Raw genomic sequence first — 12893 nt, 5'->3', positions numbered from 1 at the left:
GGTTCCCTCTAACTCCATTTCTCACATTGAAGAAACCACCAGCACTCTTAACAAACTATAGCTCCCAAGAATCTGGGAGGGAGGGCTTTAAAATGGATGTTGTGTACACAGACATAATTCAAGGTTTCTGTGTCAATTATGATTTTTTCTGAATAATCAAAAGATGAAGCTTCCGATACTTACGTTGTTTTGTTTACTAAAAAGGGGATAGACTAGAAAAGACTGAATATATCTGAAATTTCTACTCAGAAGAACTGAATTTCAGATACCCAGTGATCTGTGCACTGGAGGAAAGGCCCCATTTGGTCATTCTCACATTACATTATGTGCAAGGTTTTGGGGATTTGAATGCTAATTTGCATATACAATATGAAGCTGGAGTTATAAATGAATATAAGATTCATTCCCTGTAGTTAAAATTTTATTTATTCTTAACAGACTGACATATCTTCTTGCCAGCTTCAAAGAACTGTAAAATTAGCTGAACACATTCCACCACCCCATACAAAGAAAATTTCTTTTGAGTCCAAAGCAACTCCCTAAAGCAGTTTATGATATATCATTGGAGACTCTGAATAGAAAAGATTACCCTAAAATAAAATAAAAAACACATCTCCTGACCAAGGCCTTGAGTATGTTGAATGCTGCTATTTGAATCCCAGCAGGGCCACCTCTATCCTTTAGCAAAATGAAGCAATTGCCTCAGGTGATTTTTCTTTATTTACCTACTGATTTATTACATATTCCTCACCCTAAGGTTCCAGGACAGAACGCTGGGAGTGGCCAAATTCATCGCCCACCTTGCCAGCCCATGCAACCATCCAGCTGCAGCCACACCCCACCTGACAGAGATGGATTTAGGAGTTGTGACCAGTGGAAGAAAAAGATGAAAAGCAGCACTTGGGGAGTTTTAGAAAGGGAATACAAATTCTGAATATTGTACACACTGGCACCAGGCAAATATTTTCCTTTCCAGCATAGTGACCACCAGCACTGCGAGATCATGTTTAAAATGTTGTTGAAGAGGAAAGCCCTGCATGCTATGACCGCCATGAGAAGATTGGTGTTCTCCTTACAAGTTCTAAAAATAGCTCTTCATTCACATCAACATATGCAAAACGAATAAATGAGTTCTATGCCTGTCTTGTCTGATACGCATCCATTGCAGAAATTGATGCTCAAAGGGTTTGTTTTTCACTTCCTGGAATTTAAATTCTGAGTGCTCTTGAAAGTCACAGAACTATAGTATTGATTTAGTTGAAAGCAAAACTAAGATTGTATCATTTTTCATTCACCTCTCTGTATTTATGATTGTTCCTTCTGCATGCTTTACTTCATGAATATGTCACAAAGCAAAGTGTTACAATTTTTAAAACAAGCATCACCCATATAGCAACACATTAACGTTAAGCAGCATTTCTTGTAGTGGAAGAAGATATTCTTTAAATTACAGATTATATGTGTACATTGTAAGCAGCAGAAAAAGTGTTAGTGCATTTTTTAAGCAATACAATTCACAATATGTGTGTACAGAATAGAAGGGACTGTGTCTACTAAATAAGATTTAATACTGCACAGTGGCAAATATTTGCAATTTGTGCTGCTGAGTTATCAAAGGGATCATCCCAAACAAAATGTAGAGGGATCAAGTGAAACTTCTACAGCTTCTAACCAAAGATGGTGATGGAATACACTGGCAGAAATATACAGTATTGCAGTGGATTTTACATGGTGCTTTCACACCATGACTTGTACCACTTTGTGATCTTTAGTTTTGTGTAAAAGTCAATCTCAACACAAAGATGGGTCACCTTCTTGTAATGACTGTATTCACTAGAAAATTGGGGGGGGATGTTTTTGTTGCTGCTGAAGATATATCAAGATGATATATTCCAAATGAATGCTTTGACCAGTAAAATCAGTGGAAGGTTCTGCACACTGAACTGTTCAGAGGATTGCAGCCCAGCTGGAAAAAACGATGCCTTGCATTACGGTTATCGCTTTATTTGAATACTGTTTGTCATAGCTGATTTTTAAAACTTGTAGAAAAATTCAGAATGGGCCTCAACACAAAGATGTGTCCAGAACTCAGGGATTATTTCTGAATTATTTTTTTAATTCTAACTGGAAAGACTAAACTATGACTTAGCTTTGTAAGAGGTGCTTAATACTACTGCTGCTGCATTTGACTGGACAATAGTTTACACACAGCATACACATAAAAGTGTGAAGTGAGTGAAACTCCAGAACCTGGTTGAAAGATAAAGAATAAAGATAAAGAATAAAATGGATTCTGTTACAATGCATAACTTAAATTTATAAAATATAGCTTATTTAAGGCCCATGGTGTGAGCCCTGCTATAAGCACTCTCCCTTCAGCGCAAAAGGGCAAGAATTAACATTTATTTTACTTTAGAACAAACTGTGGTTTCCCATTACATATGAACTCGGGGAACTGTGATTTGTCATGACCAAATATAGTTAACAAACCAGAGTATCAAACCATGGTTTGATCCAGATTTATTTTTCAGTAGAACCAAAGACAGTCTTCTAAGTTCACATCCAATGTTAGAACTGCCTTTTCTTCTAAAGTGAAAGCTTTTATTCTTCTCACAGCTGCAAGAGGAGATGATAGAAAGAGAACTATTACGAAAAATACAGAATATAGAAATGTCTTGGAAGGTGGTAGGAAAAAAGGATGGGGTCTCTTCAGTATTTATGTATTTATTGCATTGTGTGGTGTTTACATAAAATTGTAACTTGTAAACATATTATCGTTTGGGGTTTACTCTTCTGCTTTGGTCAGTAACTGAAATTCAAATCATGAATAATGTTTTGTCAAAGCCGCTTTTACTGTATAAGGCGGAACAATACCAGTTCCTTTTTAAAAAAGAGATGTACAGTATCTGAATTTCTCATTTGCACGTATGTGTACTGTGAGTTGCACATCATCATTGTAATATAAGCTACTCTCTGTTTAGTGTTCAAACGTACTTAAATGTCTTATTTGGATTATTAAAAAACTTACTGGTGACATGACAAAATGCTATAAGTACAAGCCAGATTCATTTTTAACCAAAGCTGCTTAAAGCTTCTGAACCATAAACTTTTCTGTCACAGAATGTTGAATTATTGGAAATATTTAATGGAATTACAGGTGACTGTTCAGTTGCACAAAGGCCTGGCTCCTAAATTAAAAAACAAAAACAAAACCATAGAATCATAGAATCATAGAATCATAGAACTGGAATAGACCACAAGGGCCATCGAGTCCAACCCCCTGCCAAGCAGAAAACCCTGCACATGAACACCAGAATTACTGAGTTGTTTCACACACCTGGTTTGTTTGTGCAAAACCCTTTTTTACTGGAGGAGGCAAACCTGACACAGAGCCCTAAATATGGGGTGGGAGAATTGGAGCAGGTTCAATGACACAGTCATCATTTCCCTGCCTACTGCTTCTCAAATTCAATTTCATAATTTCACTCCACTTTTGCCCCTAAAAGAGCAAACATTGGGAACCAAACCTGAGGGAAATTGACATTAGAAAGTAATTTAGAGAGAAGCAGCGTGAAACTTCTCTACTCCACATTGTTTTCCAACAGTTTTTCTTTTAAATGTCAGGGCCCACAAACATTTCTATAATTTAGTTCAGTGTTTCCCAACCGGTGTTCCGCGGCACATTAGTGTGCCGCCGGAAGTTGCCTGGTGTGCCGTGGGAGGGAGGCGGGCGAGTCGGGCTAATCCTCCGACGAGCTCCACCTCCAGACCCATTGCTCAAATCCTTTAACCCAGGAAGGCAGGAGGGCGGGGAGGGGGGGGGAGAAAGAGAAAAAAGAAAGGGTGGAAAAAAAGAAGGGGAAGAGAAAATATTTTTTTAAAAAAAGGAAAGAGAGGGAAAAAAGCGAGGGATGGAGGAAGGGGAAGGGGGAAGAAGATGGGGGGGTCTTTGTGTATAAACAGAAGGGGAGGACAATGAAGAGGGGCGGGGCTTGGCAGGCAGCAGATAACTGGGGAGGGGGGCGCGGCTGGCGGCGGCTCAAGGCAGGAAGGGAGGAGCTGCCTCGCGGAGAGTCTTGGGCTGCAGAGATTTCCCGTTCAGGAGCGCGGGAGGCCACGCCGTGGATGGGAATCTCCTCCTCCTCTTCCTCCTCCTCCTCCAGGAGAGAGGGTGGTCCGCCCCACCGAGTCGGGCCTGCTCAAGCGTGGGAGCCTATAGTTAGAGCTCAGCTCCTTTTCTTGCCTTCCCCGCCCCCCCACGGAGCACATTTTCCTCGCCCCCCCCAACTCTCCCCTCTGCAACGAAGCGCTTTGTTGCATATCTTTGGTGAGGTTTTTAGGCAGTCTTGGTGCACCTTAAATCAGCGCTAATTGCGCCTGGACGCAGTATTTACTTCCGAGTAGGCCCCCTTCTCCCCCCCCCCCGTAGCACCTGACGTTGCTATTCGTATCATCAGGTTTGTTTGTTGATAATTTAATTGTTTTAAAAGCATCATGCTAAAGAGCTCTCTCCCACCCCCAGACCCTTGGGCAAAACAGAAACACACACATACACAAACACAGAGATTGAGCCCTGCAGGTTTTATGAAATGAATGGATTCTGAATGCCTGTTTCAGTGGCTTGTCCGCCTTAGGCTGCTGGGCCAGACACCTGTTACACGGTGCAGTCCGTAAGCTGTGAGCGCTGCTACCTGCCGCCGAGACCACGTAACGACAGTCTTGAAAGACCTACATTGGCTCCCAGTACCTTTCCGAGCACAATTCAAAGTGTTGGTGCTGACCTTTAAAGCCCTAAGTGGTTTCGGTCCAGTATACCTGAAGTAGCGTCTCCGCCGCCACCATCGTTCAGCCCAGACACTGAGATCCAGTGCCAAGGGCCTTCTGGCAATTCCCTCACTGTGAAAAGTGAGGTTACAGGGAACCAGGCAGAGGGCCTTCTCGGTAGTGGCGCCCGCCCTGTGGAATGCCCTCCCATCAGACATCAAAGAGATAACCATTACCTTCTATGCTGTTACTATTTTTTTAATTTTTTTTACATAAGTAAAAAGTGACCTTTCCCCATCTGGCATGGTGGTGTGCCTCAAGATTTTTTTCATGAAACAAGTGTGCCTTTGCCCAAAAAAGGTTGGGAAACACTGATTTAGTTAGTCCCCGAGTTAACAAATTCAGAATATTCTTTAATGCAGCTGCCAAATGGAAATACTTTCCTCAGCCTGGAATTTGGGTTTATTATACCTGTGCAAAAAGGACAAAGCCCTCCAATTAGCAAGATTTGTATGCTCAACCTGTGTAGATGCTGTTTGTCTAATAGGAACATCCAGACCAATCACTGTGCTCAAAGTTTTCAGGACTCATCATAGAAAGAAAGCAATTTGAGTAATTATCTGGTGAACATTTTAATTAGAACCATGAGGTTGGAAGTAAAAGGAATTTTGTCTCCCCCAGTGTGCCTATTTAGCCATTCTGATGTTCAGATATGATGAATAAGTATGTTTTAAACACACTGTCCATGTCCCAGTCCTTTAAATGGACTTTCTATATCCATCAGGGATCTGTTGTTCTACTTTGTACTATTATTGAGGTGTGAAGCGCTACAATCTGAAATGTAATTTTTGTTTACTGTAAAACAAAATGTATGAAACTTTTTTTTTCAAGAATTACAGCTAATTAGTTCTTCAAGTCCCATTAAAAATTTTCTATATATGCTCCTGTCAAAAATCACATGTGATAACACTATTCTGACACCATTCTAAACATTATTGGTCTGCATATATATATTCTGGAAACTCCCAGAATACTTATGGGAGGGTAGAGGCGGGGGGGGGGGAGTTCTGCTGTGCAAGCAGAAATCCTTGTCCTGATGGAACCAGTTAGTTGGATAGCACCCTATATATTTAAATCAGGTCACTGAGACTTTTTTCCAAGGTATCCTGGGAATATGTTTCTACAAGGACTTCTAATTCAGAATTTTCACCTTCACAAAACCACAGTTTACAGTGTGGTTTAAGGGAAGTTATGGGAAAGTTATTAATTACCAAGCCCAGTGACCAATATCAAAAAGCTACTTTAACTCAACTAAGGCCTATCCATTTTCCCTTTGAACAGTGGACTCATACCATACCAAAAAACTGTTTTTGAAATTGCCCTCGGATTCAAAAGATGTCTTTCTCAGATTCGAAAGACAGGGGAGGGGAAAACATGCTAAAATTCCCTCCCATCCTGTTCCACTGATGGAGCTCTTACCATCAGGTGAGCAACACAATTTATTGGATACTAAGCACTGCAACCAATGGACATTATTTCAAAGGCTCTACTCTGAGCATGACTTAATCGAGAACTCAACTTTTTTGAGTAAAGGTTTGAGTAAAACTTTGTAAAAGTTTGTCCTTGTACAAAGTTTCCTGCTTGGCAGGGGGTTGGACTCGATGGCCCTTGTGGTCTCTTCCAACTCTATGATTCTATGAAAGTTGAAAACATAAAGGTAAAACAGGGAAAAAAGAAGTTATAAAAGATTTTAGCAGGTTCTGTATTTTTTGCTGTATAAGACTCACTTTTCCCCACCTAAAAAGTAAGGGGAAATGTGTGTGCGTATTATGGAGCGAATGCAGGCTGCGCACCTATCCCAGAAGCTAGAACAGCAAGAGGGATCGCTGCTTCCTCTGCACAGCGATCCCTCTTGTTGTTCTGGCTTCTGAGATTCAGAATATTTTTTTTCTTGTTTTCCCCCTCCAAAACCTAGGTGCGTCTTATGGGCAATATAAAGCCCAGTCTGGAAGCACACATCTGCAGGGACAACTGCAGAAAAGCAGCTCAAGCAGAGCAAAGGAGAACAAGGATTTTGCTATGCACATTAAAATCACATAAAAATCGTGACTAAAAGCTGGGGAAATACTGTGGTAGAAGGGATCCTGGCTCTGATGAGGTTGAAGGACTTTTGCATTAGAATCCCTTTAATTCTATATAGTTACACTACAAGCCTCTCTTCGTATGCCTGTTTACTTGAAGGTCCAGACCAAAACCATCCCTTTCATACCCTCCAACATTTATCCAATGAAAATAGGACCGTCCCATTCCACAATGATAAATTTACTATTTATACCCCACACATTGTTACCCCAGCATTCTGGGCATATATTAAAACATTTCAAAAAACATTCCCTATACAGGATTTCCTTCAGATGTCTCAGGGGTCAGATAACTCCATACCCTCCAACATTTCTCCAATGAAAATATGGACATCCTAAGGAAAAGTGGAACATTTCGGGATCAAATCAGAAACCAAGACGGTGTCTCTAAATCAGGGGCGTCCCTGGAATACAGGGACACTTGGAAGGTCTGCCCTTTACACCCTAGGAAATATTGGGGCTGCAATCCTGGAATGCAAGACCCTTCCATTAACGGAGAAGCCCTATTATAAGAACGCGAGAGGCGGCGGCGGGGGGGGGGGGGCTGTTTCGCAGTGGAAACCTGCTTAGGATGCCAAAGGCGCACGGCTCCAATTTCCACGTTTTGCGTGCAAGGCTAATAGAAGGAGCAACTTGTGTCCCAGAGAGGTTATTACAGTATGGTAGGGCCTGAGGTGGGGCGGCGTTGGCCTGGCGAGTCCTAGCTGCCCAGTCGCTGCTCTGAGCCCATGTGGGTAGGAGCGAGCGAGCGAGGCAGAGAAAACCCTTCTCTGGGTGCGCGCGGGAGGGAGAGAGGCAGAGAGGGAGGGAAGGAGGAAGGAGGGAGGGAGGGAGGGAGAAAGAGAGAGCAAGAACAGCCTCAAATGTTTGGAATAATTCCGCTTCCGTTGGGAATAGGGACCAGCCGCTTGTGAGCGACTCCAGCGGCGACTCTCCTCTTCCTCGGCGAGGCTCCGGCGCGCTTTCCCTGGGACCCCCAGCAGCACCTCCGCCATGGCCACCTCCCCTCAGAAGTCGCCCTCGTCCCCCAAGTCGCCCACTCCCAAGTCGCCCCCATCCCGGAAGAAAGACGACTCCTTTTTGGGCAAGCTCGGAGGCACTTTGGCCAGGAGGAAAAAAGCGAAAGAAGGTAAAAAAAGGGGGGGGCAGAGAGAGGAGTGTGTGCGTTGGTGTGCCAAAGGTCTCCCACTTTTTCTGCGCGGCGCCTTTAATGAGGCAGAGGGAGGGGCATGGAGGAGAGAGGGAGGCGAGACGGGGGGGGGGGAGAGGAAAAAGTCAAAGGCTCCCCGCGCTTGCCCTCCGCCAGAAGCGCCCGAACCGGGCTAGGGAGGGACGGGGGTGGCCGGGCTGGGTGTGCCGCCTCGGGGAAAGCGTCATGCTTGAAAAATGTAGCCTGGAGCAGCCGCTGCCGGGCTGGGCTCCTTCAGCTGTTTATCTAGCCTTGTTTCAGTCAGGAAGTTGTCCTCCCACAGTTGAGAAATCTCCCTCCGCCTCCCACGCCAGTTTTCGGCCTCTCCGCCTCCCTCGACGGGCTCCTAGCTGGGGCTTCGCAGACCCCGCAGGGTCAGCAGCGCGGGCTGGCGAGGTTCCCAGTCAGAGCCTTGTTTTCGCACGCCTTGGAGCTCTGAGGCCTTATTGTAAGCGCTCTGTGCGCTGCGCTGCCTGCTGGGAAGGAGTTTCTTCCCAGAGTGGGAATTCAAGGCTTTAAGTATCTTTACAAGTTGCCCAAAGTGAAGAGGGGAGGGAGGCGCTCCTGGCAACAGCGGGGCACCCACCGCTCTCGCTGGGAGCGCAGGGAGGCTGCTAGAGCTGGAGGAAGTGTAGTATGAATTAGGCACACTTTCTGGTGCACACATGCAGTGCTTTGTTGTCAAGCTCTGAGATACAAGTAGTTCTCTGGACAGGTGCTCACACCTGAAGGAGGTACATCTTAAGCTCGTCCATTTATTTATAGGCAAGGTTCACCCAAGGGGAGCTGTAAGCCCTCTTAATACCCCCCCCAAAAAAAACTACACACAGAGGCTGCACACAACTCCATACAGTATGCAGGGCATGCTTCAATTTCAAGATCCACTGCCTTGGCTTCTGCCTTGGGACCGGAGGCACAGTGTCCCTCCTGATGCAGTTTCTGATCTCCTATGGCTGTGGGATGCTATATTTTTGGTGCCTCCATCTACCCCTGCACCACTTCCTGCTGCACAAGTTCCCCGTGTAAGCTCTGCAGTAGTGTTAATTGAATGCTGTCACATGGAAACCTGACCTGTGCATAATTAGGCACACCTGAGTCCCTTGAACTCAATGAAATTGGCAGGAGAACATTTCCACTAGGCACCCAAAAAAAATTTTTTGGGGGGTCCTTCTTGTTGCTCCTATTATTACATTTGTACACTAGCCTTCACCCATCGATCTCAGGGCACTTCACAGCATAAAAATACAAGATGAAAACACAAAACACATAACAAAAACAAGAGAAGTAAAAAACAAAACAACCCCCAAACACATTTAGAAGGATATAGGATGTTAGTCAGCTAAAAGCCAGGTTGAAGAGAAACATTTCTGCCTGGTGCCTGAAGAAGCCAGCAGAATCTCGCTGGGGAGAGCATTCCACAAGTGGGGAGCCACCACAGAAAATACATGTTCTTGTGTTGCCACCCCCTGGAACTCTTGTGGAGGAGGAACACGAAGAAGGGCCACAGGTGATGAACTCAGGTTCCAGATAGGTTCATATGGAGAGAGGTGGACCTTCAGGTATTGTGGTCCTGAGCTGCTTAAAGTTCTATAAGTCAAAACCAGCACTTTGAATTTGGCCCAGAAACTAATTGGCAAGCAGCACAAGTTGAGCCAGGATTGGTGTATGATGCTTAAACCATCTTGCCTCGGTGAGCAACTGCTCACCAAATTCTTTACCATCTGATGTTTCCAAACAGTCTTCAGAGGAAGCCCTACTTATAACATGTTGCGATAATCTAACCCAGAAATTACCAGAGAATAGAAAACAGCAGTTAACCTATCCCTGTCCAGAGAGGGGTACACCTGGGCCACCTGAGCCTTAAGCGACAGCAAAGGAGTGCCCCCAAGCCTACATACCTGCTCCTTCAGAGAGAGTGTAACCCCATCAAAAGCAGGCAACCTCCTATCCACTCAGTTTAGAATTCAGTCATCAAATTCTCTGGTTTGAGAAAAATACAAAACTTGCTTGTAACATACTTTGTTGGACTTAAATCAGTTGTGATTTAATTATAGGAGGCATCATCAAGTTTGTATGCCGCTTTTTCCAAATTATTGTAAAGATGTCTCAAAAGAATAGTAATCTAACAGCAAATGCACTTAACAGGTTTGATATTTAGATGCTTTTTAGATAATTATGATAGCATTTATCCTTTGTAAATCCTTGAATGTGTATAATTGAATTGTGGTTGTTATTTGTTTCTTTTATTTCAAACTGCTTTAAGAAAGCTATGGATGCCTTAGAAACTTTTCAAAAACCCGTTAATGGGAAGATTAGTATTAGCACCTGAAAAATAGGTTGCTCACCCAAGCAATCTCCCTCTACAATATGCAGCTGCAGAGGAGTGTTTTGCATGTACTAGGATTCAGTCTTGGTTCATATGTGGCAAAATGAACTGATTGTATTTTAAACGTGTATTTTGGAGTGAGTATTGTTAAATAGTTGATACAGATGAATGGTGTGGGGTTTTATAATTGTTGCATGATTTATTGTAAACTGTTGTAATGTTGCTAGAGGTAACTGACTGGGGGTTGGCCCTACACTAAGCAAGTGGAGTAACCCATTTTGGAATGTTTAGGGGAAATGAGGTGTTAAGAGCCGGACTGAACAATTGGAGTTAAACAATTAAAGAGGGTTATGAAGAAAAGCAAGGAAAAGAGATATTGGTGGCAAGAGGCTTAGAAGGGAGTATTGAAGTTTTAAGGAAATGTCCTAACTAAAACAGGTAACTGTGGCTTAACACACCTGGCTAGTGCTCTGAATAAACTTGTGTACACATCTTAGAACATTCCCCAGAAACCTGTGCAATTGAATTAATTGAATTACTTAAAAATGGCAGTTAGATCACATGCATCACATCAATCAATACAGATCTTACCTGTAATTAGTTTTCATTGTTATTCAATAAGTGTTTTCTTGTTTGCTTTAACACATATATATTGGCCTTCATGCAGAAATGTATCCAACACAAATAATATTTTTCAGCTCTCAAAAATGGCTCAGCTCGAAGTTTGTAAGTTGCTTTGTCTGCCATTTGTGTGACACGTTTTCCCTCCTCCCAATCCAACTGCTTCTGGAGAGGCCTTGCTTGCACTGTGTGACAATGAGTCACAGTGTACAATGGACAGGGTTTCACATAAAAGGTGGTTTCAGTGGCTGCGAAGACATTCAGGTTCAATATTTAGCACCCAATATTATTTGTCAGCAAAATCAGTTGATGGCTATTGTTTTATTTGTTTTTCCAAAAGTGCTGTCTGTTTTGTATAGCCTCAAAGTTGCCCTGTGCTATCAACCAGTCATCTGTCAAAAAACAATGGCAGCAGACTAAGCACAGTATCAGATCCCCTGAGTATGTATGTGTAATATGCATGTAAATATAGGCCAAACTCCACTGGTCATCTCTGGGTAATTTTGTAATAAAGGTATTAGTGAACTTAGGTAATGGAGTTACTATGTGAGTAGACTAATGCGTATGAAAAGGCATAGGAACTCATTCACGACATTAGATTAACACAGGTTCCATTCATGCAACAAGAGGGCATGAAATTATAAAGCCCATGATATTAGCAGTGATGGTTTCTGGCAGCTAGAAATACAGTAGTCTAAAAACCTCTTTTTGGTGCTAGAACCATTAGCAGAGAAGTCTTTGAGGTAATGGTAAGAGTGAATAAACACCCTCCTTTCCCCCTTTTCTTGGCGTATTTCATTATCTTATATTATGGGTTTCCAGGGTGAGTAAAGCTGCATTGATTGTGCTCCTTCAGTTTTCCTGGGCTTGACTGGCGGACATCAAAAATCCGCACCTTGTAATAACCTGCCTTAGAGAATCTTAACAATTGGACCCTGACATTCTAATAAATCTGTGATACATTCACCAAGGGAGAGCAAAGTTCAAAATTGCTTAAATTGGTGTAGGAGCAGATGGAAAACAGACAGTTTGGGCCCATGAATTTGATGGAGGGCAATTATGGTACAGTGTATGGTCTGAGTCAGCTTCCCAATTGATATGACTTCAATTGAAGTAATTTGCCCACTCTTCTCTTTGGCTTATTTGGTTTTGATGGTGCAAGAAAAACTAATCTTGCTCCAGCTTTGTAACATTCTTTTTCTCTATCTTTGGCCTTGTTGTTGTCTTGCTGCTGCAGTTGAAAAAGCTTGCGTTTTGACCTATCCAAGACGTAAACCTGGGGTTGCTTGATAGGATCTGGTCCTGGTCTGTAGGTTATGAAAAATACCGAATATTCAGAAGGCAGAATAACTTGGGTCTCTTATTTTCTTAACATTGCAACAATGGGTGGCACTTTTTTTTGAAGGGGGAGGGTGGAATTAGTAGCTTATGCTTGCTTACTGTTTGCTCTGGCAACTTATATAAGGGTAATAGCACTTGCAGAAACCAGACCATTTCAGGTAATGGACCTTTGAATTAGTTAAACAGTATTCAGTATAAATGACAGTAGTAGAATTTGACTTGCATTGTGTATTTGGCAGAAATGAGGCTTACATTTTCACATCTGCTACTTTTTTTGTCATTTGGAGGCAGTCATGAGGAATGTTTTCTTTCCTCCCCTCATATACCTCTCTCTCTCTCTCTCTCTCTCTCTCTCTCTCTCTCTCTTTCTCTTTAAATGGCCTGATTTTTTATTTTTTTTAAATACTGGGTTGTATCCAAGGTAGCACTAAATTAAAGTCACATACTGTAGCAGTATACTTGTTGCACTGGTGCAAGGAAAAACCCACCTACATTAGCAAAGATTGTTGTA

The 12893-nt window shown here is 42.8% G+C and overlaps 2 protein-coding genes and 1 long non-coding RNA gene across 4 annotated transcripts in view; all 3 read left to right on the top strand.

Annotated features, from left to right (window-relative positions):
• MICAL2 (microtubule associated monooxygenase, calponin and LIM domain containing 2) overlaps positions 1-3046 on the top strand; it is a 152360-nt gene extending 149314 nt beyond the window's left edge. For both annotated transcript variants that reach the window (XM_082192795.1, XM_082192794.1), the window contains one exon: positions 758-3046. The gene's annotated coding sequence lies outside the window, so the exon portion shown is untranslated. The remainder of the gene's footprint in view (positions 1-757) is intronic.
• A 244-nt stretch (positions 3047-3290) lies between these two features.
• Positions 3291-5754, top strand: LOC309537007. Its single transcript, XR_014221741.1, has 2 exons — positions 3291-3654; positions 5149-5754. It is a non-coding gene; the product is annotated as an uncharacterized lncRNA (long non-coding RNA).
• Positions 5755-7705: 1951 nt separating this feature from the next.
• PARVA (parvin alpha) overlaps positions 7706-12893 on the top strand; it is a 71116-nt gene continuing 65928 nt past the window's right edge. The window contains exon 1 of the mRNA XM_082194686.1: positions 7706-8034. Coding sequence (XP_082050812.1) covers positions 7899-8034 — 136 coding nt within the window. The 5' untranslated portion in view covers positions 7706-7898. The remainder of the gene's footprint in view (positions 8035-12893) is intronic.

This window comes from Podarcis vaucheri, assembly GCF_965113315.1.
Source record: "Podarcis vaucheri genome assembly, chromosome: 1".
Taxonomy (NCBI): Eukaryota; Metazoa; Chordata; class Lepidosauria; order Squamata; family Lacertidae; genus Podarcis; species Podarcis vaucheri.
The sequence above is the reverse complement of the archived record's forward strand: the minus strand, read 5'-3'. Positions and strand labels throughout refer to the sequence as shown.